This window comes from Rhinolophus sinicus, chromosome 17 (assembly GCF_057876585.1).
Source record: "Rhinolophus sinicus isolate RSI-liver-muscle chromosome 17, RSI-T2T, whole genome shotgun sequence".
Lineage (NCBI taxonomy): Eukaryota > Metazoa > Chordata > Mammalia > Chiroptera > Rhinolophidae > Rhinolophus > Rhinolophus sinicus.
Window position 1 is genome coordinate 194,114,983 of NC_142517.1, and position 27,061 is coordinate 194,142,043.

A 27,061-nucleotide genomic window follows, 5' to 3' on the forward strand; every position below is an offset into this window, starting at 1 on the left:
ACTAAAATGTAGATTGAAAAACTGACTACTGCAACAAATTAAACATTTAAATTGTGTTTAAATCCAAAGTGGTCAATGTTAGATGAAAGTTACTTATCACTTTCTATTTCTTTTACAAAAGCAAAGTTTTAACATGACTTAGTCAATGATGAGGTTTACTTCTGCTTTCCAAATTTTATAATCTTAATGCTTTCATTAAAATTCTTAAATTAACTTAATCCTTTTGAATTAAAACGCAGAAAAGGATTCAAAATTGATTATATGCTGTCAGTGCATTTATTTTTATGCCTGTAAGTTATATCGTATGTCATGAAAACCATGACAATTATTCACATATGAGAATAATTCCAGTAATATAGGCTTTAAGACATTTAAGGAATTGGACCAGAGAGAAGTCAGAATTCTTGATGATCTTTAAAATGTGATATATTACATTTAACTACCACTTCTTCAGGAACTATTAACAGCATCACCTATTATGGTTTTAGAAACTGCAGGGAAAATGTTTCCTTTTCATAGTCTTGTACTTGTATACAATGGTATACAGTGATGTAGAAAAACTGACTATCATTAGGACAGTTAGGCTTCTTTTGCAATCACTAAACGTCTACATTTAGATAAGTGTACTTTCAGTTTGAGAGTCTAAAAACAAAAAGCGTCCATTTTTCTCACACACTGGCCATTCCGTTGTGACCAGTTGACTCACCATGAATACTTTTACTACATAGCTCAACTCATCCTCAATTGTAACCAGAACAATAAATGGGAAAAAAGCAATGATGTAGATGAGGCTTCCGATCAGAGCTGCAATGTTGGTGCTGTTAAAAAAGACACTGATGAGATAGCTCATGGCAATAACCGAGAAGCTGTAGTCCGAAAAATACAGGAATAAAATGAACCCGTCTGTTTTAGGAAGAATATTGCCGAACTTGAGTATAATGATGAGGATGACAATGGTCACCAGTAAGAATCCAACACTCTCGATAAGCCAGGCAAAAAAGTGACTGCAGGAGTTCACACCCATCATCTTCATGTACTGTAAAAAAGAAAAAGTGTTAGCTGCTGCTTAAACTGATACCTTCTCCACTAACAATTATTCCTGCACCATGCCAAAATGCCCTTGAGAGTCTTCACATATAGTATGGACCTAGGCATCTTAATGATTTTCATAAGTCAAGTATCTGTCCATGCTTGCTATGTGAAATTAGTATGACCATTTATTCCAACTCATCTTAGACTGTATGCTCCCACAGTGCCCCAATTTAATGAAATAATGAATGATTTGGATGGTGAGCTTCTTTTATAATTTCAGTTTATAACTGGTATCTAACTGATGTCTCCAGATCAAATTAGAGTAGATCATCAGAATTTATGGTATCCCCACAGAATTTTACAACATGCATTTGACATTTGTGTGGAATGAATATTTCCAGCTGGTGAAAAAAACATGGTTTATTTCAAATTCAACGTAGGGACTTATATAATAAAACTACATATTTTGTTTGTACTAAGCAATCAATATTCATGTTGCTGGGAGAACTAGAACAGACCTGATTCCTAAAAGTTTAAAACATGGCAACTTTAAAGGGATACTTTCTGCCCTTTGCCACACTTTCTCCATCCTTAAAATCACCGGCAGTCTAGGTCAGGTTTATCATATTTGTTTTCCAAAAGACATTCATACACTCAAAATGAACTCATGTATCATACATGATCTATTTGTCTTTCTCAGTTGAGATGCTTTGATAAGTCAGTTCAGTAATACTCCTAGAGGCCAAAGCATTTCACCAAGGTAGAAAAACAGACCAGTGTGATGTGTTTGTACATTAACTCAAAGGATTCTGAAAGTCCCCTGGACCTTGGTTGTCTTGAATTTGGTGACATGTGGTACTTTGGGGGAACCTGGGTATCAATTCATGATTAAAATTAAGCTTATGAATCCAATGCTTCATTAAAAGAGAACAAAACAAATGCTCCACTAACTTTTTAATCCCCATCTTCTTAAACTAACTTGTCTAGGAAAAAAATAGGAAAAGGGCTGGATCTTCTGCTCTACAAGCAAAACAGTGAATTTTACTTTCTGCCTTTGTAACTTGTCACATTTTGATAACTCTGCTGCTCTGGTTGTTACCATGGAAACAGCTACCTCACTGCCAACAGTTTAAGCTATGGGCCTTACACTAATCACCACTGAGAAAGCCTCTGACTTTTCCTCTTAAAGATCTTTGCCCTTTCCTACCTTTGTTTCTTCCTATTGCCTCTCTCCTCCCAGACCCTATCAGCCTTGGTTGTAAAGACTCAATCTATTGTTTCCATAGGAGTGAAAGTCGGGATCAAAGTTAAAAAAACATCATGGAGCAAAGATTCAGTATGGAAGTTTCCTCCAATTGCTACTTATCTATCATTGAAAACATAGTTACATTTTGATGTGAAAAAAAGACATCACACAACTTATTTTAGAAATTCTTTCCCTGCACCCCAAGCCATGTGAGAAAGTTTGTGTGTCATATTTCATGACAACAATTCAGAGATACTCACCTATTCAAATATGATCATCATATATTAGCTTTATATTTATCTTTCATGCTATTTGTATTTTGAGGTTTTTATTGAGTTTCTGCCTATTTGAATAGAATTAAATGAGGAGCTATGAACAAACATATCTACTCCGAAGCTGATATTCACCACCCAAGTTCATGTAACCTACACAAAAAATTATTCATCCCAAAGTATGTCAGTAGGGACAATGAATATATTTCACAAAATGGATATAAAATATCCAGAAAACTACCAAGGACTTAAAATAAAACTGACTTCATGAGTATACATGTGTTTTCCTTTCCCGACAATTGATAGCTGCATTATACATGTGTGTGTGTGTGTGTGTGTGTGTGTTTAGAAAATCCTCTATTCATAACCTTGTTGAAAGATAATTCGACAAATCCAAAGACCAGGACTAAAGCTATTGATCACTGTAATTTTGAAATTTTTTAGATTCGTGATCAGATCTCTATTCCCAAGAGCTGGTGAAAGTTGGAGACTGATTATCACCTTTGATTGAAACAAATTGAGTTAGGTGCTTCCAAAAATATTCACTACTTAACATTCTAGCATGAAACATCAGTGTTAAACTTTTGGATTTTATGCCATGAGGAGAACAGCTGTTATGCATAAAGAGTAAGAGCAATGAGAGCATGTAAGTCATCCATAAATTATCCAGATTCACTGCCAACTTTGTTATAATAAACAAGACCAAACTTGCTGATGGAAGATGGCCCACAGCAATACTATGCTTTCTTGGATGCTGTTAGTTCCTTCTCAAAGTGACAGATGTCAGGTGCCAGCGTTGCAATCTCAGTCACATGTCTCAAACCTCCAAACCTGCCAGAGCAATTCATAAATACCTGCTACCCTGTTGCTCAAGGAAAACCCCTCTGGACAGTGGCTAAAGTCTGTCCTGGACAAACTTTATGGCAGAAAACAATGAGAAGAAAGAGATTCCGTAAGATTTGGCAGAAATGTGTTGCCATACTCAAGAGAAGCTTGTACCCAGGGATTGACATTAACGCTATCCAAAAAAGAAATTACAAATATTTATATATTTACTTGATAGCAATGTCTTCATTCAATTCAACAACAATGTCAAGCATTAATTTGTAAGGAATAATAATAACATTTTCTACCTCAATTTAAAAAATTTTCTTAACAATAGACATTTAAGTTGTTTTTTAGTAAGATATAAAGGATGTTGTGATCATTACTTGGAGTGTTCCAAATTCTCACTAGTAGGATGGATAGTGTATATTAAGAAAGCACAACAAATAGTCTAAAGTGAAGCACCAAAGGACTAAGAATCCTTGCATCATTCTTGGTAACATCTCTGCAGCACACAGATATTTTAGGTTACCTGTCTAAACTGATAAACAACAACTCCAAAATTTTGTCTCCAGCTAAATGAATGTAAGTACTGAAATCCCCATAAATGACTTATATTAGACCAAATAGATGAAAGTAACCCATAAATCAAGAAAATAATGTGAAAAAGTACCCTTCCTGTGTTATAAAAAGCAGCTTTTGTAAAGCTTTAATATTTTAATTTTTAAAAGCAAGGAATGCAGAACAAAACCCAATTGAAAGGCATTTTGAAATATATATTTTTAAAAACTACAGGTTTAATTTCATCAGTAATCTTATTTGTCATTAATATTTATCCTAATTTCTTCAGCAAGTTAAAGGAATTCATAGGAGTGATACCATAACAAGGTCAAAAATTAGTGGTTTCATAGAGGAAAAACTGAGGGTTGCTAGATGGGAGGGGAGGTGGGGAAAAGGGAGAAGGTGAGGTGATTAGAAAGCATAGTCAGTAACCACAATATTGCCATGGGGATATGAAAGACAGTTTGGGGAATATAATCAATAATGTTGTAAAGATTTTGTAGGGTATCCGTTGGACACTTGTCTCATTAGAGAGACCACCTCAGGGATGATGTAGATGCCTGATCACTGCACTGTACACCTGAAGCTGAAGCTGAACAATAATGAATGTCAACTACAGATATATATATCTGTAGCAGAGTACAGCATTAGGAATAGAGACAGTGGAAATGTAATGGCTGTGTGCGATGTGAGAAGGGTAGTGGATGGGGGGGGTGTCACTGTGTGAGGGATGTAAATGATAAATGTCTAACTATTGCATTGTTTTGTGCACCTGAAACTAATTTAAAAAAAAAAATTTTTTAAACTAATGGTTTCATTGAAATAACAACTAACTTGGTTTTCTTGCCCAGTTGGAGAATAATTACAGAAGAAAAAAGTTGTTTTGTTTGTTTTGTTTGTTTTGTTTTTTACCTTGTTGATCTAATTTGTAATGAGAAGGAAGTAGCTTTAATGAGAATTAGGTAGCTTTAGACTTTAACAGAATATAAAAAAATAGCATTAAAAAGTGATTTTGAATCTCATGTAACCTATGAGATTATCTCTCAACCTCTTCAAAAGTCCTTATGAGTCCATGCTACTAAAATAAGATTAGGAGAGGGAAGGTAGCTATGATACGAAAAAGGATTGATTGGAAGTCAAGACACTTGAGTTCTAGCTCCAATTCTACCATTAACGGGCTCCATAATTTTCAACAAGTCCCCTCTCACTTTCTGGACTCAGCTTTTTCATCTTTACAAGGGAGGAAGTTAGTTTAGAAGTGTGAGCAGGGAAGGGAGGCCAAGCAGGAGGCACTGGGACTATTCTATTCATTCCACACCTGCTTTCATTCATCTCACAAATAAACCATGTTCCTTTGAATTTAGGATACTACTGATTTTTGAGACGTACCATTATTTTACATGCAACCAAGAAAGAAAAATCACTGCCAAATACATTATGACACCCTATCAAATGCATCCCATTTCAGAGGCTTTAAAAGGTGAAGAAAAAAATCATTATCTTGCAACTGATAAAAGATGTGTGATCGAATGCCTCCTCTGCTCTGGCAATGAAAGAGCTACCTTCTGGAAATACAGTGCTGAGTGAAGTCTTGATCATAACACTCAGAAAGTTTAAGGGATTGGGCCCAAGTGAATATGAAACTGAAGAGTCGAAGCCTGATTCTCTGCTTCCAAGTTGAGTGAGCCTTTATCCTATGACTTTGACCCCCAGGATCAGGTGGCTACATTTTGAAAGTGGATGCTTGAAAAATGAAGACACAGAGCTACCAAACAGAAATTGATTCCTCATTAAAAATGCCTTTCATGTATCCAATTGAGAAATGGCTCTTCATTATGCTTTCATAATAATTGGTGACATACACAGACGCACTTAGAAACTGTAATCTTCAAACACAAAATAATACACTGTGTGTGTATCTCATAAGTATATATTATATACATATATGTGTATATTATATATGTCATGTGCATGTGTATATATACACACATATTTACTGCGTGTTTCTACCACAAACAATATTTTTAAAGTAGGTATTTATTTTGAAGTAGAAAATGACTTAGTGTTTATCACGGTTTTCTACTTCAAAATTTTCCTTTAATTTGTAAAGATTCACTTCTGAGTACCAGACGCCTGAAAGAAAAATATGAAGTAGGAGTTTGCAATCAAAATTGTGGTTCAGGGCATGGATTCAAGTCTCTAAATTGAAATTTAAAAACCATTGCACAAGTCTTGAATACAACAGGCTTCGAACCAGTTGATAAGAAGTTTAACAAATTGTAACTGAAATATAAAAATGTATGTTTCAGCTGTGAAGATCAACCAGAATTCAAACAGAAAAGGTAAGAAGTTCAGGTTCGAACTTTAGGACAAACCTGTGAGGCTGATGCTGAACTAATAAAAATATGAAGCAGTGATTTATAACTTGTAAGGAGACATAGTCAATTGCCTAGAAGCATTGACAATGTAAATCTGAAAAGTATAAGTGAATTAGCAGGTTACTCTAACCTCATTATTTCAGATTGTCAGCCAGGCCTTGCAATAGTTATTGTGCCCCAGTTTTGAAATGTTTTCACTTTCTTTCCAGCCATGAGTATAAGAATGGACTCATTACAGGATGAACAGATAAAATAATTTCTATTCCAATACAATCCAAAATTCACACAGTGCTTTTTCATAAATTCTCAAAAGAAGTAAGAGAGTTTGGATTTGGGGATAATGATGAAGAATATGCTAAAGAGATAGTGCTTTACATCCTAGATCCTGTCTTCCACTGTGATATTATTAACCTAATCAGTACCATACCATGAAATTCTTAGTCTATAAAGCACAAGTCAGTGCGAGATAGACGAGATGGTAATTGAAGGAGACAAGGTACACCGGGAAGAGAATTTGTTTCTTGAGAGCTGAAACAAGCCATATGCCTATGGCTGTGTCTGTCTGTCTATGTTTATGTCTGCCTGTCTATGTCTATGTCTGTCTATATCTATGTCTATGTCTATATTTATGTCTGTCTATGTCTGTCTATGTCTCTGACTATTTCTATATATGTCTTTGTCTGTCTATGTTTGTCTATGTCTGTCTGTCTATGTCTATGTCTGTCTGTTTGTCTATGTCTATGTCTATGTCTATGTCTATGTCTATGTCTATGTCTATGTCTACGTCTAGCTGTGTATCTACAGTTGACCCTTGAACAATACCTGTTTGAACACGATGGGTCCACTAACGTGCAAAGTTTTTTCAATAAATATACAGTCAGCCCTCTGTTTCACATCCTAGGATTCAATCTATTGTAGATCAAAAACAGTGGTTTTGATCCATGGATAGGACTCTGGTATGTGGAGGGCTGACTGTATGCATTCATATATACCCTTTTATATAAGGAACTTGAGCATCTACGGATTTTGGTAACTGCTGGGATCCTGGAACCAATCCCCCGTAGATACCAAGGGATGACTGAAGTTTTGGGGGAGTCAAAAGTTATACACAGATTTTCAATTGCATAGGGGTTGGTGCCCCTAACCCATGCATTCATTATACAGGGTCAACTCTATATCTATATTTATATCTGTATTGGGACTCATTTAGTTACCATACAACAATCTTTTGGCTTTAATAGTACTATTTGTATTATTTAAACTTCCTCTGATCGATCCTAAGTGCTATAGCTAATGTCGCGGGCAAAAATTACTCTTACGATCCTAAATCATACTTAGATTTTATTCAGAATTATTGAGAATATTTTATTATTATATATAAATTATTATCTATAAATTATTCAGAATATTTTATTCAGAAGCTCACAAGCACTTAGAAAATAACTTCTATGTAATTTTTTGGGAAAGCAAAATACCATCTTATCAGTTGCCTTTATGATGCATAAAGTATTTTTCTAATTCACAAGGTATGGCCCAGGCTTTCTGAGTTCGAATAGGCATGATGAAAATCATAGTAATTAATTATTACACAATTATAACTTTTTCATAATAAGGAGAGATTCTTAACATACCTCATGAAGCCGGAGGTCTTTCTCATAAACAAGCTTTTTTACAAATGCAGCTATAAATACAACCCAGGCAACCATGAGCACAATTGGAAGAGAATAAGAGACACTGGTTAGGAAGCTGTGAAAAAACAAAAACAAACAAACAAACAAATCCAGTGACCAAAATGAATGTCATACTTGCAGACTGTAGTATATAAGGAACACATTCCTCCTTACACTGATATCATACTCCCAATTTGCAATTGAGAATAATCATTATTACTCCTTTACTTATGAAGTGTGAAGCTGACTTAACAGTGGACCCAGATTTTCTTGCTGTAATGCTGCAAGAATGAAAAACAGCTCTGGATTGTTAGATAAAATTCCCATATCATTTAAAGTATGTTTGAGTATGTCCTGTCCAGGAAAATAATTATTACACAGATATAATTGCAAGGCTCAAAATCCTTCTGCCTAAACTAAATTCTTATCTAACAAGGCAGATTTAGAATTAGATGATAATTGGTTTATCTAGGTAAAAGCTATATCTTCCCAAATTACTGTATTTATCTACTCTTTGGAAGCTCACAGTGATTATTAAACTAAATTTCCCCAAATAAAATCCAATAAAACTAAAAGCATTCATTTTAATATGCAGCCAAAGAACTTATATTCCTCAAATAATGCTCCAGGAGATGTTTCATTAACAGTATAGAAGTGTCTTCTCTGGTAATATGCTAACTAGAGGTTCACTGGAAGACTTCATCAGGACCTGAATATATTCCTGCGTGGCCTCCTCATCATACCTGAACGTTCAAATGCAGTGTTTCTCAAAGTTGAGCATGCTCTGAATATCACCTATGGGGCTTATTAAAACACAGATTTCTGAGCCCTACTCATAAGCTTCTGATTTATTATATCTGGGGTGGGGTAAGGAATTTGCATTTTAAACAATTCCCCAGGTGATGCTGATTCTGCTGGGCCAGGGACCAGACTTTAAGACCTATGGTTTTCTACATTAGCCACCTTTCTATGGGCTAAGGTAAATGAATAGTTTTCAGTGAGATAAACTCTAAATTGATTGCCTTGCATAGTAAGCTCCACTGAAGCTTTTACTTAGAGAAAGTTTCCCAAAGCCATTTCCTTTTTAATCGTAAGGCTAAGGGATTACCTTTAAGTTCTCCATGAAAAATGCAAATATTAATGGAACATGACATCATCATCATTCATTCTCACTTTAGCATCAGATGTGTATTACCATCAGAGATGTGAGGGGTTTCTTGTGGGGGAGGAGTGAAAGTTGGGGCCATATCCAATTTTTTTGGTCCCTGGGAAACTGTCTGGCATGGGTAGGCACTTAAAGAATATTTGCTTAATGAATTTTTCTTGATTCAGGTCCAGCCTTGATGCTGTTTCTGGCTCTAGAATTAGGCAAAAGCCCTTCCTTGTTCATTAATAACAAATCCCCTGTAATGTTTCTTCCAAGTGATTGGGTACTTTAGGTTTGGTATAGGATAAAGGAGAAAATTCTGGTCTTGTAATCAAAGGGCCAGTGTGGTACCAGCTGTACAACTTTGGACACATTACTTAACCTTTCTGAATTGTAGTTTTTTTCATCTGAAAAGTATGGCTCATAATACCTGCTCCCATTTACCTTAGGAGATTGTTGAGTGGAACAAATGAAACACTATATGTGAAAACACTTACTATGCAGCAAAGAGTTTACATGTTTATATAAGGCATTATGATCGTACTCCTAAAAAGAACTCAGAGTACATTTATTTGTATTCTTAAAAGAAACATCCAGGTACCAAAATTTACAAGGGGAAAAAATGTGAGCAGGAAAATAGATGAGAATTTTCATTTACTTGAACCCCTAGGTTATCATGTTACTGCAAGGACCATTGCAGTTCACACATGGTTCAGGCTGCAAAGTTCTAACAGTCCTCCCCAATAAGCAGCTCACCTTGACAACCCACTGAAGAGATCCTTGCCTGTCTGCCTGTATCATTGCTGCACAAAGGGTTACATAACCTCATCTCCTCTATAGCTCTTGAAGCAGCCAGGGGAGACAGAAGCACCAATAGAGAGAAAAAGAAAAAGAAAAAGCATCCAGAAGCATCTGAATTTTATATAAACTTTAATAACTGGACTGAATAACGAGTAGAATTCCTTTAAAGTAATATTCAGCCTCAAGATTTTGTGTAGGAGGATGAGCTTTAAAAAGTCCTCCAGGGGCCGGCCCGGTGGCTCAGGTGGTTAGAGCTCCATGCTCCTAACTCTGAAGGCTGCCGGTTCGATTCCCACATGGGCCAGTGTGCTCTCAACCACAAGGTTGCCAGTTCAACTCCTCGAGTCCCGCAAGGGATGGTGGGCAGCGCCCCCTGCAACTAAGGTTGAACACAGCACCTTGAGCTGAGCTGCCGCTGAGCTCCCAGATGGCTCAGTTGGTTGGAGCGCATCCTCTCAACCACAAGGTTGCCAGTTTGACTCCCGCAAGGGATGGTGGGCTGTGCCCCCTGCAACTAGAAACAGCAACTGGACCTGGAGCTGAGCTGCGCCCTCCACAACTAAGACTGAAAGGACAACAACTTGACTTGGAAAAAAAGCCTGGAAGAACACACTGTTCCCCAATAAAGTCTTGTTCCCCTTCTCCAATAAAATCTTAAAAAAAAAAAAAAAAGAAGTATTCCCCAGTTCTTAAAAAAAAAAAGTCCTCCAAACTTATTTATGATTGATTGATTGACTGATCGATTGATTGATTATGGATTTTTACCATGGTCACAATGGAGGAGCCATTCAGTGCTACCTGACTGGGAGATTTATTGAACATTCAAATTCAATTGTCTAAAAGCATGACCTTTACATTTCTTGTTCATTTAGCAAAACCACTTTAGATAAAGAGTCCTAGCAAGGGGACTGATAGTACATAACACAGTTTTAGATAACACAATATTTATCTTAGAGATTGATCAATGATGTGTTCCATCAAATGTTTCCTTAAAATGCACTCACAGATTTTTAATTAAATATGAGTCTTGTTTAACGCCCTCATTTGACTAGAGAAAGGTAAGAACAGCAGAGAAGGGATCACAACGAAATCATGCAATGATGCACTCAAGTCTGGAGATCAATTCTCCAAATTCTGGCACCAACGTTCTTGGAAAACTAAACGTTATGACAAAGACAACACAAGTCATTTGGTAAGAATATTCCCATCATTTTGGTAATGATGAGCCGCTAGGTTAGAGCAGGGTTCTGTACTGTGGACCCTTTTCCTGGGAACACACATTTGACAAAGGTTTGATGAATGTGATCCTTTTCACTTGACACACGTGATTGAATAGGTAGAAATGAGTTCTCGAAGAAATGGTTGATTATTAACAAGGGCAAGAAGTGCACAGACTTACTTGTCTTTCATGTAGCAGGGATAAGGAATTGCTTGGACTTGGACTGCTATTTCCTGGGAGTTCCTTCCAGTCTGCAATTCAATGATTGCCCTTTCAATATTATCCTGTAAGTAAACAAAAGCCCTGCCATAGATCTGGTTGTGTGATGGAGAATTATGTGGCCCCGGGGCCCAAATCTTGGTTCTTATGCTTCTTGTTGTCTGCGAGGTCTTGAGACTCATGCGGATGGTATATTTTATGACAGGAGGAAGAGAGACATCTTCAGAGTCATAGCCTCTGTGTTGGCTTCTGTTAGAAGGAAGCTTAAAAATAACACCTAAAAATAAATGGCAACAACAGCAGAAAGGTTATTTTATGATTGACATTACTTATTGTTTAGAGGGTACATATAGGGGAAAGCCAAACAGACAATTGAGTTAGTAGTGTGACAGTAAGTTTGGGCTCCTAATTTACAGAACAGATCGTTAACTAAGAGTGACAGACTCAGAGATTCAACACAGGAGCTTGAGAATATAATCACAAACTGACGAGATTACACGTATCACTCTAAGCTGCTTACTGAAATTAAACACACACACACACACACACACACACACACACACTTTGAAATGACTAATCTTGACTGATTGTGATGGTGGATTCCACATTACCCTGTAACTATGTAATCCTTTTCAGTCTTAACTTTAACCATACCAACAAAATTACACATGAGTGGAAAGCTTCTGAGAGGGTATGGTTGGTTGACTACATGAAAGGTTCTTGTTTCTAAGGACATCCGAAGGGACAGTGATCCCAGGCTACTTTTCTGAGTTCTGGATGAAAGAGGTGAGGGAAGAATTTGGCCAATTTTAGTACAAAGAGAAGCTCAAATTCTAGTAGCATAGCACTTACTTCCAAAGAGTTCGTTGCTTTTGTAGAGTCTTTCAGCTTCTCTCTCCATTTCATCTACACTTTCCGCCGCCTGAATGCGGTCATATAATACACAGGAGGAAATATTTACTGTCAGGGAAGATAGTGTGTTGAGATGATCAATGAGGTCAATGCTGTTCTCTAATTTCAGCCTCAGAATATCTAAAGAAGCAAAGCAAAACAGAGAAAACATAATGCGTTATAATGTTGTTTCTAGTAGCAATGAGACAAAATACTCCAATTTTGGTTAAGTATACATTAAACTAGAAATAACAGAAAATTGAAGAATTTACTCTAAAAATATCTAGTACTATACATCTAGGAAAATGTGCCCAGTTGTGCAAATATTCATTGAGGAGAATGTTGATAGGTGCAAGTACAGTAAACCCAAGTTCAAAAAATGATACAGGCTAATTTAAAAGTGTATTCTGCTACAATGTAATTAACCCATGACTACACATGAATAATTTTTAAAAATATATCTACATGCAGTTAGGAAGAAAACTATAAACTAGAGATGAAAGTTTCAAATAAACAATAATGCCTGTTGGGTTCAGAGAATGTGAATGCAAGAATTTAAACAAAGGTAAGTCTATGCAGAGTGTGTAGAACAAATACATTGTATCATTCAATAAGTTGTGCTACAGAATCATTTCTTAGAAGACTATGAAAATTTGTGCCACAAATTTACAATTTTCTAATGTTGTTTGATTTAAAATATTATGTGGATTATCTCTATTAATATCTGTATTAATCTTGACAAAACAATCAAGACTTTATTTCAGATAATTACTCTAGAAGAAAGAGAATTTAATTGTTCTTCAATTTCATGATTCTTTATGAGGAAATCAACTGAGACTAAGGGTAAATACGAAATTGCAAGTTAATAAATCACTTGGCCAATGAAATTTTCACTGACTTGATCATGGACACTGAGAAGGCTATGACTATCGTAAATCTCACAAAACCCACACAGGTCTCTTCCATTGTCCACTATAAGACTAAGTTTCTCACAACGGGCAAGTTCTTCAATGAATTTCTCATTAGAATTTAAAGTGAAATGTTTTGCGTGATGAAGATGTTGGTGGGGGAGGGGTAAAATTGTGGTTGAACAGTGGCCTCCAGTGGCCATTGGAAATCAACAGTATACCAAGGGTTCTTGGGAGGTGCTGGTAGACAGAGTCAAAGAAGAGCTATAAGGGTCAGCGTCTCCCAAATTCAAATTACACAACCTCTTAGACACTGAGTTACATATACAATTACACAAACATCAGCTTGCTGCTATATTCATTTTAGTCTTACATTAAATTCTAAAAATCCCCTCCTACAGCCAAAGTTAGGAATGACAAAATTTATATAAGAAGTTTGTACTATATGCTTGATATTTTGATCAAATTGTTCCTTACCCAAATATTACTTTTAGAGAATAAATCCACTAATATCTTTCTTTAATCAAACTGGGCTATTGTAAAGTACATACAGATATATACACTGTACAATACAAATGTAGGTATAATTCTTCCCCACTGGTTTGCTACCTAAGGCATGTACCTGGAGCTCCAGGAGGAAGAGGGACATTTGCTCTACCGCTGCCAAATTCTGATGCTCTCAATTCATTCCTCATACCCGTGGTTGCATAGCAACAGTGAGTCAGACAGACTGAATTAGATGTTTTGCATCCCTTAGGTTGAAGGTGGGGATGTGGCAGAGGGAATGCGTAAGTTCAGCTGATTTGCTTTGATCCTCTTCTACCTGGTCTTTTTAAATAACCGTGAGAGGAGGATCCAACCTGACTACTGATTTAGGTTTATTTTCTTTTGAGTCTCTGCGTTGCTTTTGTTTTGCTTTTGATAACTCTATAACCTCTTCCAGTTACATTCTGGGTTAGTCAAAGTAATGCTGAGACCAGTAGAGATAAAATGTTAAATGTAGACAGAAATAAACCATTTCATCTCTCTTTGTCCTTAAGGACTCACTTTTCATCAAGCTAGCAAAGAAAAAAAAAGTGTCCTCTTACGTCTAGCAACCCACCAACCTACCTATGATTGCAGAAAAGCTGCATTTAAGCAGAATATAATGTATTATAATTATTGAAACTAACTACAGACACTGGGTACCCAAATAATCGTTACTACTTATAATTAACTAACTAACTGAGAAGAAGATGGATGGATATAGCCACGATTTTAGTTTTCTTTGAAAAACTGGCTAGAAACCAAATATGGAAGAAAAGAAAAAGAAGTTCTCATATGCGACAACGTTTTTTTACGTTTCTGACATGGCTAGTGAATAAAAGTTTTGTGAATCTGGACTCACCGAGTTCATCTATCTGTTTCAATAGTTCAACAGCATCAAGTCCCACGGAGAATTTTATAAAAACTTGCACAAAGGGGTTCCTCAGAGTATTCTAACAAATAATAATAGGGAATCAGTGTTAAAACAAGAAGAAAACATGTTTAATCGTCATCTCTCTAATATCGTCCACTGTGAAATAAAGTAACCACCCACTGAGCATTATCAACGCATCATCTTGCAAAGGCTCACATACATATCCTTGAGAAAGAAAGAGAAGGTCGGTTTGTGGCTAGTAATGGCTTGAAAGGCTGGGCTTTTGCTTGTTTATAGACACAAATTGGTCTGCATGCTAAAATGACCAATTATGACCATAATAATCAACATTAGGAAATTGTATTCAATTTAACAGTCCTTTTTTCCATAGGTATTGTAGTATTTGTTTTTAACATATAGCACACACAATTTTGATGGTTCATGGTTGAATTTTGTTCAACTGAAACAAACAGAAACAACTTTCAAAAATTGTGATGTCTGCATGGAATTTGACACCACCACTCATTTGTATACCTGTTCTACTACTTTCTAGCTGGGAATCTTTTAGCAAGCACTCAGCCTTTTCCAGTTTCAGGTTATTTTTCTATAAAGTAGGGATGAATGATGCATCAGAATAGTCAGATGTAAATCATTATAATATTGTTTATATTGTAATAAATGCAATGATGTGAACATGAAAAAATAAAATGATGATTAAACTACATTACTCTATGTCAATGGAAAGACTGAAAATTTTTTTAAAAACCATAAATGCTTTAAAATATCAAGGCTTTTATAGCTATCTTCCAAATTAGGAGACATAACTTCTATCACTGTAGAGGTACTACGGGCTAATACTTACTGAGATCCTACTATGTGCTAAACATGGTCAAATAGAGTTTTCCTTGATTTTCTCAATTTTTAATAACACCTTGTGGTATTATTGTCCTCAGTTAATAGATGACAAAGCTAGAACTAAAGAAACTGTCTAAAATCCTTTAAGGACATACAATAAGAGCCAAGGGGAAAGTTGAAGGGAGAGAATTCAACTTGATTAAAGAAATGTTTATTCATCTACATGCAAATTCATGGCCTAGTTTTTATGTGAACTAGGCTTAAGCTGGTTGTCCCTTTAGAGGGCAGTACAGTACTGCTTATTATTTTGTCCTTTTCAACACTATTTTCCATTTTGTTATCATGGAGATACATAATTAAGAATGCTATTATTAATAGAGCATATGTATATGTAATAGAAGTCACTAAATTCATAGCTGCTGAGGGGTCTAAGAGTAGTTGGTAGCATGAGTCTGATGCCTATCACACATGACAAACAGAGTCCTTCAAAATCTGTTTACCAGGCATTAACTTGTGCATCATGGAAAATCGGAATCAGAGTGTTATTAACAAGCAAAACAGTGTGTTAGCTGCAATTCAGAAATGATCCATCGAACTTTATTTCCATTCCCCTAGCACTCATTATTTGTTTCATTTTCAGAAAATCCTGAATCTTGCACAAGAATAGCAAACTATACTTTTCAACCAGTATGCACTGTATTTGAGTTGCATTGTCTAATCTTTAACTTAGAGGGTCATATAATCAGTCCTCTCTATGATATGCAATACTATTTTTAAATATTTCCACACATACGATCCTCACACGTCTGTGAAGTGGTTAGCAAAATACCCATTTTAGATATTCATAAACTTCAGATCAAGCGTTTGAAGGCACTGGCCTAAGGGCTCACGATGGCAAAGCGAGGCCTTGCATTAAAAAGTGGGAAACTTCAAATTCCGTGCACATTTTTAGAAATAAGTTTTTGCTCAATAACTGAGAATAATGATTTATTTTGGTCTAGAACAGAATAAAGATACTTTCATTAGGTGATGATCCACTTGAAGACATGGTCACAGAGTTTCTTTTTAGTAAATGATTGTACTTGGGAATTACTATGAATTGGCCATGTCCTTGGTTAATTATCACTCTAGTCAGCAAAACTTAATGAAATCATACATGTGGGCTTTTTATCTGTTCACGGAAAAAAAAAAACGTTTTAAGAAGAAAAGAGCAACCTTACACTTCAGAAAATGCATATGCCAATGAACTACCATCTAAGTAGCCTTTGTTATCTCAGATTCACTAAAAATTTAAGGCCACTTAAAATGAACATGTTTATAATTAGAAACAAACTTAACAGTAATTGTGGGGAAGACATTTGATGAAAAGTTTATTTCATATTAATTAAAGGGATTACATTTATATTTTCGCAATTTATTGTATTATTTTCAATAAAAGTCAGGTTGTAATTGTAACTGTGTGCTGATTATTAGTCAAAGACTGAGTAAATCATGTTTCGAATATAATTTTTCTGACAAAGTTGTTTGATACAAATCCCTCATTCTATGTTTAACTTTTTGAGTGTGATTATAAAGAAGGGCATTTTTTTCAAAAATATTCTAGAACTCCATAAATTTTCCAAGGGCCTCTCTCTATTCTCTGACAGGCAAGCCATTCTGTCTTGCAGTTCCTGTGTTATCTTTTCTGCCGATTTTCTCTTCTCCAATTGATAACTGATCTAACTCTGCTGCTCGATCTTTCAATTACTAATATCTCTATTTGTGATTGCAACATTTCCCCATATTACTTGCTTCATATTCAGAAAATTTTGCATCTTTCACAAGAACAGCAAGTTTCACTTTCCAACTGGTATGCACTGTATTTGAGTTGCATTGTCAAATCTTTAACTTAAACTAGAGTGTCACAGGTTTCAATCAAAGATCTCCTCCCATTTATCATTCTTCTCCAGGATATTACTATTTTAGGAATTCTGCTTCTGTTAAATAGCAAAACATCATTTAAAGTAGAGAAATAAAAAAGCATATTCTAACTAGTTTTTTGAGAATTTCATTTTTGGAAAATAGATTTACACCAGTAGCTACATCTCAAGATCAACTGGCAAAAGGGCTTATCTGTGAATTACAGACAGAGAAGTTGTGACACAGGAGGTGAGGATGACAATGAACATGAGCGACAGATCTGTTATCTTGTTTCAGTCTCAATCTCTGGAGGACAGGCAATTTTAATCTGTTGAATATGGATTCTGTTTCTACCTGCCCATTCCCATAACGATGGCAATTATAACTTCAAAGAATTATAATTCAGACAAAGGTGAATGACAGAACCATCTCCTCCTACCTGGAGCATTGGTATCGTCTGGTTTAACAGGTGAAAAGAATTCATGAAAAGTGGTGACTTATCCATCCACTCTTGAGATTTTTCTCTTAATTCCGCCAGTTGCCTCAGAGTTACATTAGACTTAAAGACAAAAAATAAATAAAAACATTTGGTTTATTAGTATTTTTCCTGTATTTCAAAAAGATATCTTAAGATTGCTTTGTTGTATCACTTTAAGAAACACTTCTAAAAGGTAAAAAAATATTGTGAGAAATTCACCACATGGTTAAAACTTTTTAAATGAAAGCTTTTATAGGGTCAAGATCATTGATAAAAACTCTGGAAATTGCAGGGTTTGCTTCATCTACAGAGCGAAATTACAGCCAAAATGAAAGCATGCCTTCTGGAGTTCTCACAAATTATTCATTTTACCAAAAATAAGCATAACTTTACTGTTAAGGAAACATCCTAGTTCAAAGATATAAGGGGGGTACTCTCATATATTGCTGGTGGAGACAGCTGTGTTACCGCCTTTTTTGAAAAGCTATCTGACAACAGTCATTAAAATAATATATAATATCCTTCAATCCCTCAATCTTGAGGGTTCATCCTCCTGAAATAAATATAGCATTGTGTAAAGTCATATGCACAAGAGTATTTGCTGCCACATTGTTTACATTAGCAAAACCAAAAGCAAACACTCGAGAAAAAAAGAAATGCCCAACAATTGAAGATTGGCTGAGTAAATTTTATGGTATGGAAAAATTTTTCAATCTTCAAAAAAGAATGACTTAGACTATACTAATTGAGTTAGAAGAATTTCCACAAGGCATGATTGTGTAAGCAAAGCAAAAAAAAAAAAAAAGTATTATAATACAACTTAATTTTAATAATGCAAACAATCTCTGCATATAAATATATACATAGTTTAATAATTTATAAAGAATGAGAAGAATGTGCATAAATTATAGAAAGGCACTTCCTTGAATGCTAACATTCATTAGTTTACATGGAAGAAAGAGTAGAATCAAAAGGGAACAAAAATAGATGAGAGTTAGGAAAAAGGAAAGAAAAAAAGAAGACTGCACTTAGAAAATAAGCATGTAATTACTTAATTTATGCAAAATTATGCAGAAGTGTGTAGTCAATAAAGCAAATAAGGTATTAAAACACAAACAATAAAACAAAGAACATTCTAGAAATCGGTGATGACCTCATGTCCACTTTTATAAAGACTTAAAATAATGTGATATTCACACAAACTATAGTTTAATGACCAAGCAATGGTAAAGCGAGTATTTTTTCACTTTAATTCTATCATTTTTAAAGTATTAAGTTTATAATTCAAATCATGAAAGCCAATTTTAAAAGTGAGAAGGATTCTCTCATAGGGAATATAGTCAATAATATTGTAATAACTATGGATAGTGTCAGGTGGGTACCAAACTAATCTGGAGTATCACTTCATAAATTATATAAATGTCTAACCACTACACTGTACACCTGAAACTAATATAAAATAATACTGAATGTCAACTGTAGTTGAAAAAAAAAATTACCATGTACCTGAATTTAATCAGGAGAAAATATCAGACAAACCCAAATTAAGACATATTTTATAAAACAATGGTACTGTTCTCTTCAAAAATAACAATGTCATGAAAGACAAAAGAGGCTGAAGGACTTAAAGGAGACTAAAGAGAAATTACAACTAAAAGAAATCCATGGCCATGGATTGGATACTGGATCAGGGAAAAATCGCTGTAATTTAGGACATCATTGGGATGACTGGTGAAATCTGAATATAGACTGGTATTAGATAACAGAATTCTATCCATGTAAGATTTCCTGAATTTGATCATTGTACAGTGGTTATGTAAGACAATGTTCTTGTCTTGAGGAGACAAACACTAAAGTATTTAGAAGTAACGGGAGTATAATGTTTGCAATGTATTCTCAAATGGCTCAGGAGAAAACCCTTATGTTTTATATAATGATAGCTATATATAGTGGCAAATCTGGCTGAAATATTTATGGGAATTCTTTATATTATTTTCACAACTTTTCTATAAGATTAGAAGTATTTCAAAATAAAAGTATAATAAAACAAAAAAATGTGAGAAGGTAATGCTATTATGTTTAAATGACGTAGATGATTAGTTACTCTTAATAATGCTGTCATTCTTAATGTCTATCTTTTGTATAAGATGTTAAATCATACAACCAAATATAAAGTCAAGAATCTATAATTTAGGGATTGTTTTTGATAAATTAGTTATGCAATGCTCCAATATTATTTTTTTCTAATGCCATTATTTTCACATACTTTGAAAGTTAGACAAAAGTTGTAGAAAAACTTTTGGAGATAAATTGAAGAGTCTGAGGTCTTACTTTAACTAACCTCATCTTTAAGCATCAATATGGTTCATTTCTCTTCAAAGGGCTACCTCCCAATCTAAGTTGCTTAAACATATGCAGGGCAGAAATGGAGAATTATTCACAGTTTCAGAAAGCCAAGGGTAATAGTAGGTAAGATATAAAGAAATCTGAGTCAGCTAGAGTAAATTAGGAAGTTACTTTAAAAATCATCTTAATATGCAAGATAGTAACTTTGAATTTTAATAGTCAAACCTTTTCCATTATTGCCTTGGTGATCGGGGTATACGGTGCGTACAAAATCTTTCCCAGCAGCATAGGTTTCAAGAAAGCCCAAATCACAGGTCCAGCAGGCATGTTAATGATGTCTTTAAAAAGGGAGAAGCAAAATGGTGCTGGAAGGAAAGCATCATAAAATATTTTAGTATATGTATTTTGAATCTATTTCCTGACGGTAAATTGACACAGATTATTGTTATTACGCCCCAAAGTACATTCCTTAGTGCTAGTAACAGATGTGAAGGATTTGATATCAAAATTAGAAAACACAGTAACAAATCTTTTTAAGACGTAAAAGTTTAACCCAATGAACAGCCCATAAGAAGTGATGGCGTTTTGCCAAGAGGACTTTGAAAGATTGAAAAGCACATTTCGAAATTGCTTCCAATAGATCTACCTCAGTAGCACTTAATTAAAAAACAACAACAACAAAAAATTATGCTACTAGGAAAGGACCAGATACCTAAGAGCTGTTCAATAAATGTTTGTTGAATGAATAAAAAGATGAACAAATGAGTCAATCCTATTGCTATACTAAACATCTGTATATCATTTGGAAGAGCTCAGTTAGTTGTGTTTCGCATCTCAAAGTTTATAGATCAAATAAATGGCATTGATGTGCCACTAAACATTTGTATTTCTGCTGCATTCATGAAACTTGTATGTTGATACAAATTTCTAATTCTAGAAAGTTAAGAAAAAATATTGACCTGAGCAGATTTAAGGTATGTTTTTCGTATTATCTATTGGCAAAGAAGGCGTAGTTAAGACGGACAAATTCTTAGTGTCGTGGCTAAAGGGCTAGACTCGGCAACATACTGCGTGGGTTCAAAGCACGGCTCTGGTATTTCCAAGCTGGGTGACTGTGGTCAGCTTTCTCAGCCTCTTTGTGCCTCCTTTCCCTTTACTAAGATGGAGATATAGTCATGCACAGAGGGTTGTTGTGAAGAGTGAATTAGTTAGTATACATACCATGTGTGCGGTAGTGTTCTATAATTGTTTTCTATTTTTATACTTGGAGAAGATTAATTCTTCATATATTATAAAAAGCTAAGACAGAGTAGACAACATTAGGATGTGACATTACCATGCTGAATTTTGAAGTATACTCACTGGTATGTGTGGGAATTCCATATTTTGCAGCAATTTGCTCTTTACTTAATTTGTAAGTCAAAAAATCCTTCGTGTGATTGCCTTTTTGTCTCTGGGAAGAGGGCAGCAAGGCAGTTAAGTATTCCGTGGTAATTCCTTGGGAACACAATGCTTGGGAGATGGTACTAAATGATCCTTGGGGTGTGTTCATCCGGTTGCTTCTATACATTGTCTGAGAGATAAAAAGCCACGATGTATGAACATTATATGAGTTATAAACGTTACTGAAAACAGCACAGAAAGAAAACCTGATAATGCTTAGAGAACCCTTATAGTTTCCATAATTCCTTTAAAACATGTATACGAAATGTAAATGCAGAATATTAAACTTGACCGATTTAAGTGGCAAAAAATGTTGCCAGAAGAGAAGAGTTTTCCTATAGGAGATTTTTTTCAATGTACTTTATTTATAACATATTATAACTAATCTCAATTAAATTTTGTCAAGTTAATATGACAAAAGGAATTTTCCAACAAGAGCATCATTGGGTGATTTTTCTACCTGAGTTAATGAAACACCTCTGGGCAGATGCATTTGTTTCAGGGATCTCATTTTGTCAAGAAACGGACGTGTGCCAGAAGCCATCTGATTGAGAATCGCTTTAAGCCTTATGAAGAGTTCTATCATCTTTTCTACTGGCTTTTGATCTTCCCTGGGGAAAAACACCTAACAGAAACAGAATAACAAAACAAATGATTTATGTAAAGAAACTGGAACGCTCACACATTGTTAGTGAGAATATAAAAAAAGACAACTATTTTGGAAAACATTCTGGAAGTTAATTAAAAGTGTCAACATAAATACACTATACAACCCCGCTATTCCATTCCTAGGTATTTACTCGAGAGAAATGAAAACATGTCCACACAAAGCTTTGTATGGGAATGTCCATAGCAGCATTACTCGCAATAGCCAACAAGTAAAAACAATCCAAGTGAACTGATAAACAGAAGAGATATCCTTAAACTAGAATATTATTTCCAATAAAAAAATGAAATACTGACACACGTTTCAACACATATGAAACTCAAAAACATTATATTAAGTGAAAAAAGCCAGACACAAAGACCACGTATTGCATGATTCAATTTGTATAAAAGGTCTAAAGAAGGCAAATCTATAGAGACAGAAAACAGATTAGGGGTTGCCAAGGCTAGAGGTCCGAATGAGAAGTGATTATAAATGGACATAGGCTTCTTTTGGGTTGATGGAAACATTTCAGTATTAGATCATGGTAATAGTTGCACAATTCTAGACATTTACTGAAAAAAAAAAGTCATTCAACTGTACACTTAAAATGAATGAATTTTATGGTATATAAATTATACCTCAATAAGGTTGCCAAAAATAAATTATTTTAAAAGTCAGAAAGGCAGATATCAATTATATAATTCTTCATGTATACTATTGCTCAAAAACCATATAACATGCTCCTTAAAAGCAGAAAGGCTCTGTCAAAAAGCTCACATAATTTATCAAGCTTAATCATAATCTCATAATGCTTTGCTGCTACAGAAAAAAAAAACACATTGAAAATAGTTTAGAACTTTAAAATAATTTTATCATCTCATTCATTTATTTATTCAATAAATATTAATTAAATGCCCACTGTGCTCCCAGCACTGGGTGAGGTGATAGGCATACAGTGGTGCTCACATTAGAATCCTCCTTCCACTAAAGGAAATTTGGTCTAATAGGAACAGATATCAAACAAGTCAACAAACAAAAGGCTAGGTGATATGAGGAGGTAAGGAAAGTTTAGCTAAGAAATCAAAAGAGGTCTTTCCAAGATGGAACCCCAAAAGAGAGAAAGAAAAACCCATAGCTAGTATAAGGAGAGGAAGGCTATAGGCAGAAGGGGAAATGTGTGAGGTCCATTAGGAAGAAAAGCTCTTGGCATGTCCAATGAAGAAATAAATCACTGTTATAAACACAAGATTCAGTTGGAAAGATGTCATGAAGACATAGCTGCCTCAATAGCACAGCTACTAATTGCAATCAGATTTTTCTAAATTAGAATCAACATTCTAATTTTTCGTTCAATTTCTTCCAAAATTCTAGGTATTACTACATTGATGTGAAATAACTTGACTAGTGATGAGAAAATCTTCATTATTTTTGTGTGCAGCACCTAAAAGAATTAGGTACAATCTTCGGCTTATCAAATGCACGTTTAATTACTAGACTCAACAAGAAATATTTGGTTTGATATCTGCTCGGCTGAGGCATTATAAAATAAGAATTAAAATTTTAGATGAACAAAATTAATAATATCATTTCAAATGTGTTTCAGGTTATAGTTTACATGAAATAAATGTTTGTTTAGCTCAGAGGTATTTTCTGAGTTCCTCTATGGGCCAAGCACCGTTCTTGGTATTTGAGGTGTTTCGGTGATCAAAGAGGAACTATAGAGCTTATATCCTAATGGTGTGTGTACAGAAAACAAATAATAAAAATGAATATTAAAGAAAAGATATAGTATTATTCCGGAAGGGCAATAGATAACAAATAGAGCAAGGAAAAGAGGTTTGAGAGTACCATAGGTGAGGTTGGTTGCATCTTAAATAGGGTGGTCAGAGTTGGCCTTATTGAAGTCAGTGTTAAGTAAAGACAAATAACCTTGCAAATCATGTGAAGGGTGCCTCACTTATGCTACACGGCAGCCCTCAACCCAGGACATAGTCAAATAAACAGAATTTTAGATGAGGAGGGATTGTGAAGATGATGGAGTCTTTATAGAATCTGGGGCCTTACTTGAATAAAATGGAGAGCCACTAGAAGGTGTTAAGCAGAGCAGTGATATGTGACTCAGTTTTCAAAGGATCACTCTGGCTGCTTAGGGGTGGAGAGGGGGGAGGGGATAAGTGTGGAGGCAGGGAGGCCAATTTTAAAGGTCATTACAGAAATAGAGGTGTGAGATAATGAGGACTCAGAAACGGATTTTTTACAAGCAGTCCTAAAACATTCCATCCCCTTTGTTATGTTTCAACAATATAAGTCAGCCATGTTGCTTTTGGTTTTTCTTACCAAAAAAGAAAGACTTTTTTTTTTTCAGCTTTTTCAATAACATGTAAATATTTTTGACCTACTATAGATATGGATAAACATAGTGCTTAGTTTTCCTATGTTTATATTTTTCTTTCAATTTTTTATCAAATAAGTACTTATAAACAGCTACTTATTGCAAGATGGAGTCATTGCTGACTTTACCAAGCCCTATAATGACCATTTGTTTTGTTCTGCTGGATAACTAATGGCAGCCTCTACCTAAATCAATGAAGGAAACACAAAATTTTTTTTAAACACACAAAAACCCTCATTCTTTTACTCAAAAAAATAAATACATAACCTTTGTTCTTATCTTTATTTTTATCCTACAAAATTAATGCTTGTTTACTGTAAAACAAATTATCATAACATTTGTGCTTTACACTTTAATATAGTATCTATTGAATTTAATTTCCTGGTCTTGGATATACAAACTGAGAGTTAGTGAGGCAATAATGTTAATTTCCTCACCTATAAATGTGCCAATTGGCACTATCTGATCTCAAAGGTCCCATTTAACTCTAAAATAAAACTATAATTCCGAAAGCTACATACATAGATCTCCCTCCTTATAGTATCAGAGAGCACACACGTGTAATCAAATATTTTTATACTAAACAATGACTATAAAACTATTTCATCAACAGCAACTTGCCTTGTACGTGAAGTTGTAAATGTCTAAGTAATGCAGAAGAGTGAGTCCAATGAGGTAAGACCGACGGGATCTCTCTGGAAGAGGCAGGCTGCAGAGTTCCTTCACTGCATCTTCCAATTTGGGATTGGTCATATTAGCATCACAAGCATGCCACCAGAACACATGAGAAATAATCTACAAGTTGAAGGAAGAAAAATATTTTAGCTATGAATCCTTTGAGAGCAATCTGTCCCTCTTGAGAGGTTTTTCTAATACTCTTAGACGTCATTTAAGAATATGACATTATCCTCAAAAGGAAATACTTTATTTAAAGCACTAATTACTATCAATAAAACTATAGAGAACCCATAGTTCACTGGAAAGCTTACGAAATAAGATGGGAAAAGAGACAGAGGGGTTGACAATGATTCCCAGGTTTCTAGCTTGAATGACTGGGTGAATGATGGTACCAAGAAAGATTATTGGTATGGAGTAATTTGGTAGAAAATACTAATACAAGATTCGTGCTGGCTTTAAACTTTAACCTTAGTTTATTAGAATTGCATTTAATTTTTATAATCGCTTGAAGTTATAATCTTGTACAATGAAACTCTTGAATCCAGAGATGAAAGACAAAGAAAAAAGGCCCAGAATCACACATAATGTGAATAACCATCCTGCACAGTAATGGTTGTGTAAAAAATGAGGTGTGAATGTGGAAAAAAGATGTCATCTCCAGTGCCACTGAGTTGAAATAAAGAGAAAAGTTTCAGAAAGTCAAGATTATAGAAACTTGTCTCTTTCCTTTTGAAGATAATAAGAATGTATGTTCTCCATTTACATGTTTTAATTTATTAAAATGCATCTGCTCCTCAGAAGCCAAAAAGATGATTGCTAAAATTAGATCTGAGGATCTAATGAGCAAAAGGTGAGATCAAAGGGAAAAGGCGAATGAATATTATTTGCTGGGATAAGAGGAAAAAAGTGAAGGCAAAGCAATTTTAATTTTTATATGGGAGAACCAATTAACATGACACAAGTAAAAATATTTTCCAAAGGCAGCCTTAAAGGTTTAAAAAAAAAATTATCCAATATTGGAGAATGTGCTTAGAAATGACACACGCTCGTTTTAAATGAAGGAAGCCTTAAGCTTTGCATCTATTTTGGAAAATTTCTATGACACTTCCAGACAATGGACTTGGACAGTGGATAAAAGATAAGACATTTCAAGTGGAAAACCCTGTTATCATTCTATAAGGAAATGACATTATTCATTTTCACAACCAACACATGTTCACTACATCCACAAACTTACCCAGAATTCCCTTGACCATGTATATTTTATATACTGTGTCTTGTCTTGGGACTTTTAAAAAGCAAAAATGAGTATTCTCTTTATTATTTTTGTTTCAACAAATTGTAAATAGTCTGGGTTTTTTTTTCCCAATTAGATTACTGAAATTTTATTTTGATATTATCATAATAGAATGTGCAAATTTACCTCAGATAATGTGACTGTGATAATGAATACAAAGATCTCACTGCGAGACACACTTAAGAAAACCACCTGGGGGTAAAGAAAAGGAGAGGACAAAGGAAGCAAGAAGAAGGAGAAGGAAGGCTAGAGGGAAAGGAACAGTGATAATATTCTTCAGGATTTTTCTTTTCTATTCACTTAAGAATTAGGCCTCTAATTTTATCACTTTCATGAAAAATTCACCTACTGCATTCAACTACTCAGTATTTTACTGATAAGTGCTCAACAAATACTAAATGCTATTTAGACTAAAAAAAGAAAGAAAAAAACTGGATGTAAATACAAATACATTCC

At 34.7% G+C, this 27,061-nt stretch overlaps 1 protein-coding gene across 1 annotated transcript in view; it reads right to left on the minus strand.

Annotated features, from left to right (window-relative positions):
• ABCA12 (ATP binding cassette subfamily A member 12) overlaps nt 1-27,061 on the minus strand; it is a 163,866-nt gene that overhangs the window by 45,162 nt on the left and 91,643 nt on the right. Inside the window, exons 15-24 of the mRNA XM_019727083.3 lie at nt 25,252-25,425; nt 22,050-22,214; nt 21,509-21,719; nt 20,372-20,511; nt 17,762-17,881; nt 14,557-14,647; nt 12,223-12,402; nt 11,332-11,647; nt 7,946-8,060; nt 707-1,036 (exon numbers count right to left, since the gene is read on the minus strand). Coding sequence (XP_019582642.3) covers nt 707-1,036; nt 7,946-8,060; nt 11,332-11,647; nt 12,223-12,402; nt 14,557-14,647; nt 17,762-17,881; nt 20,372-20,511; nt 21,509-21,719; nt 22,050-22,214; nt 25,252-25,425 — 1,842 coding nt within the window. The remainder of the gene's footprint in view (nt 1-706; nt 1,037-7,945; nt 8,061-11,331; nt 11,648-12,222; nt 12,403-14,556; nt 14,648-17,761; nt 17,882-20,371; nt 20,512-21,508; nt 21,720-22,049; nt 22,215-25,251; nt 25,426-27,061) is intronic.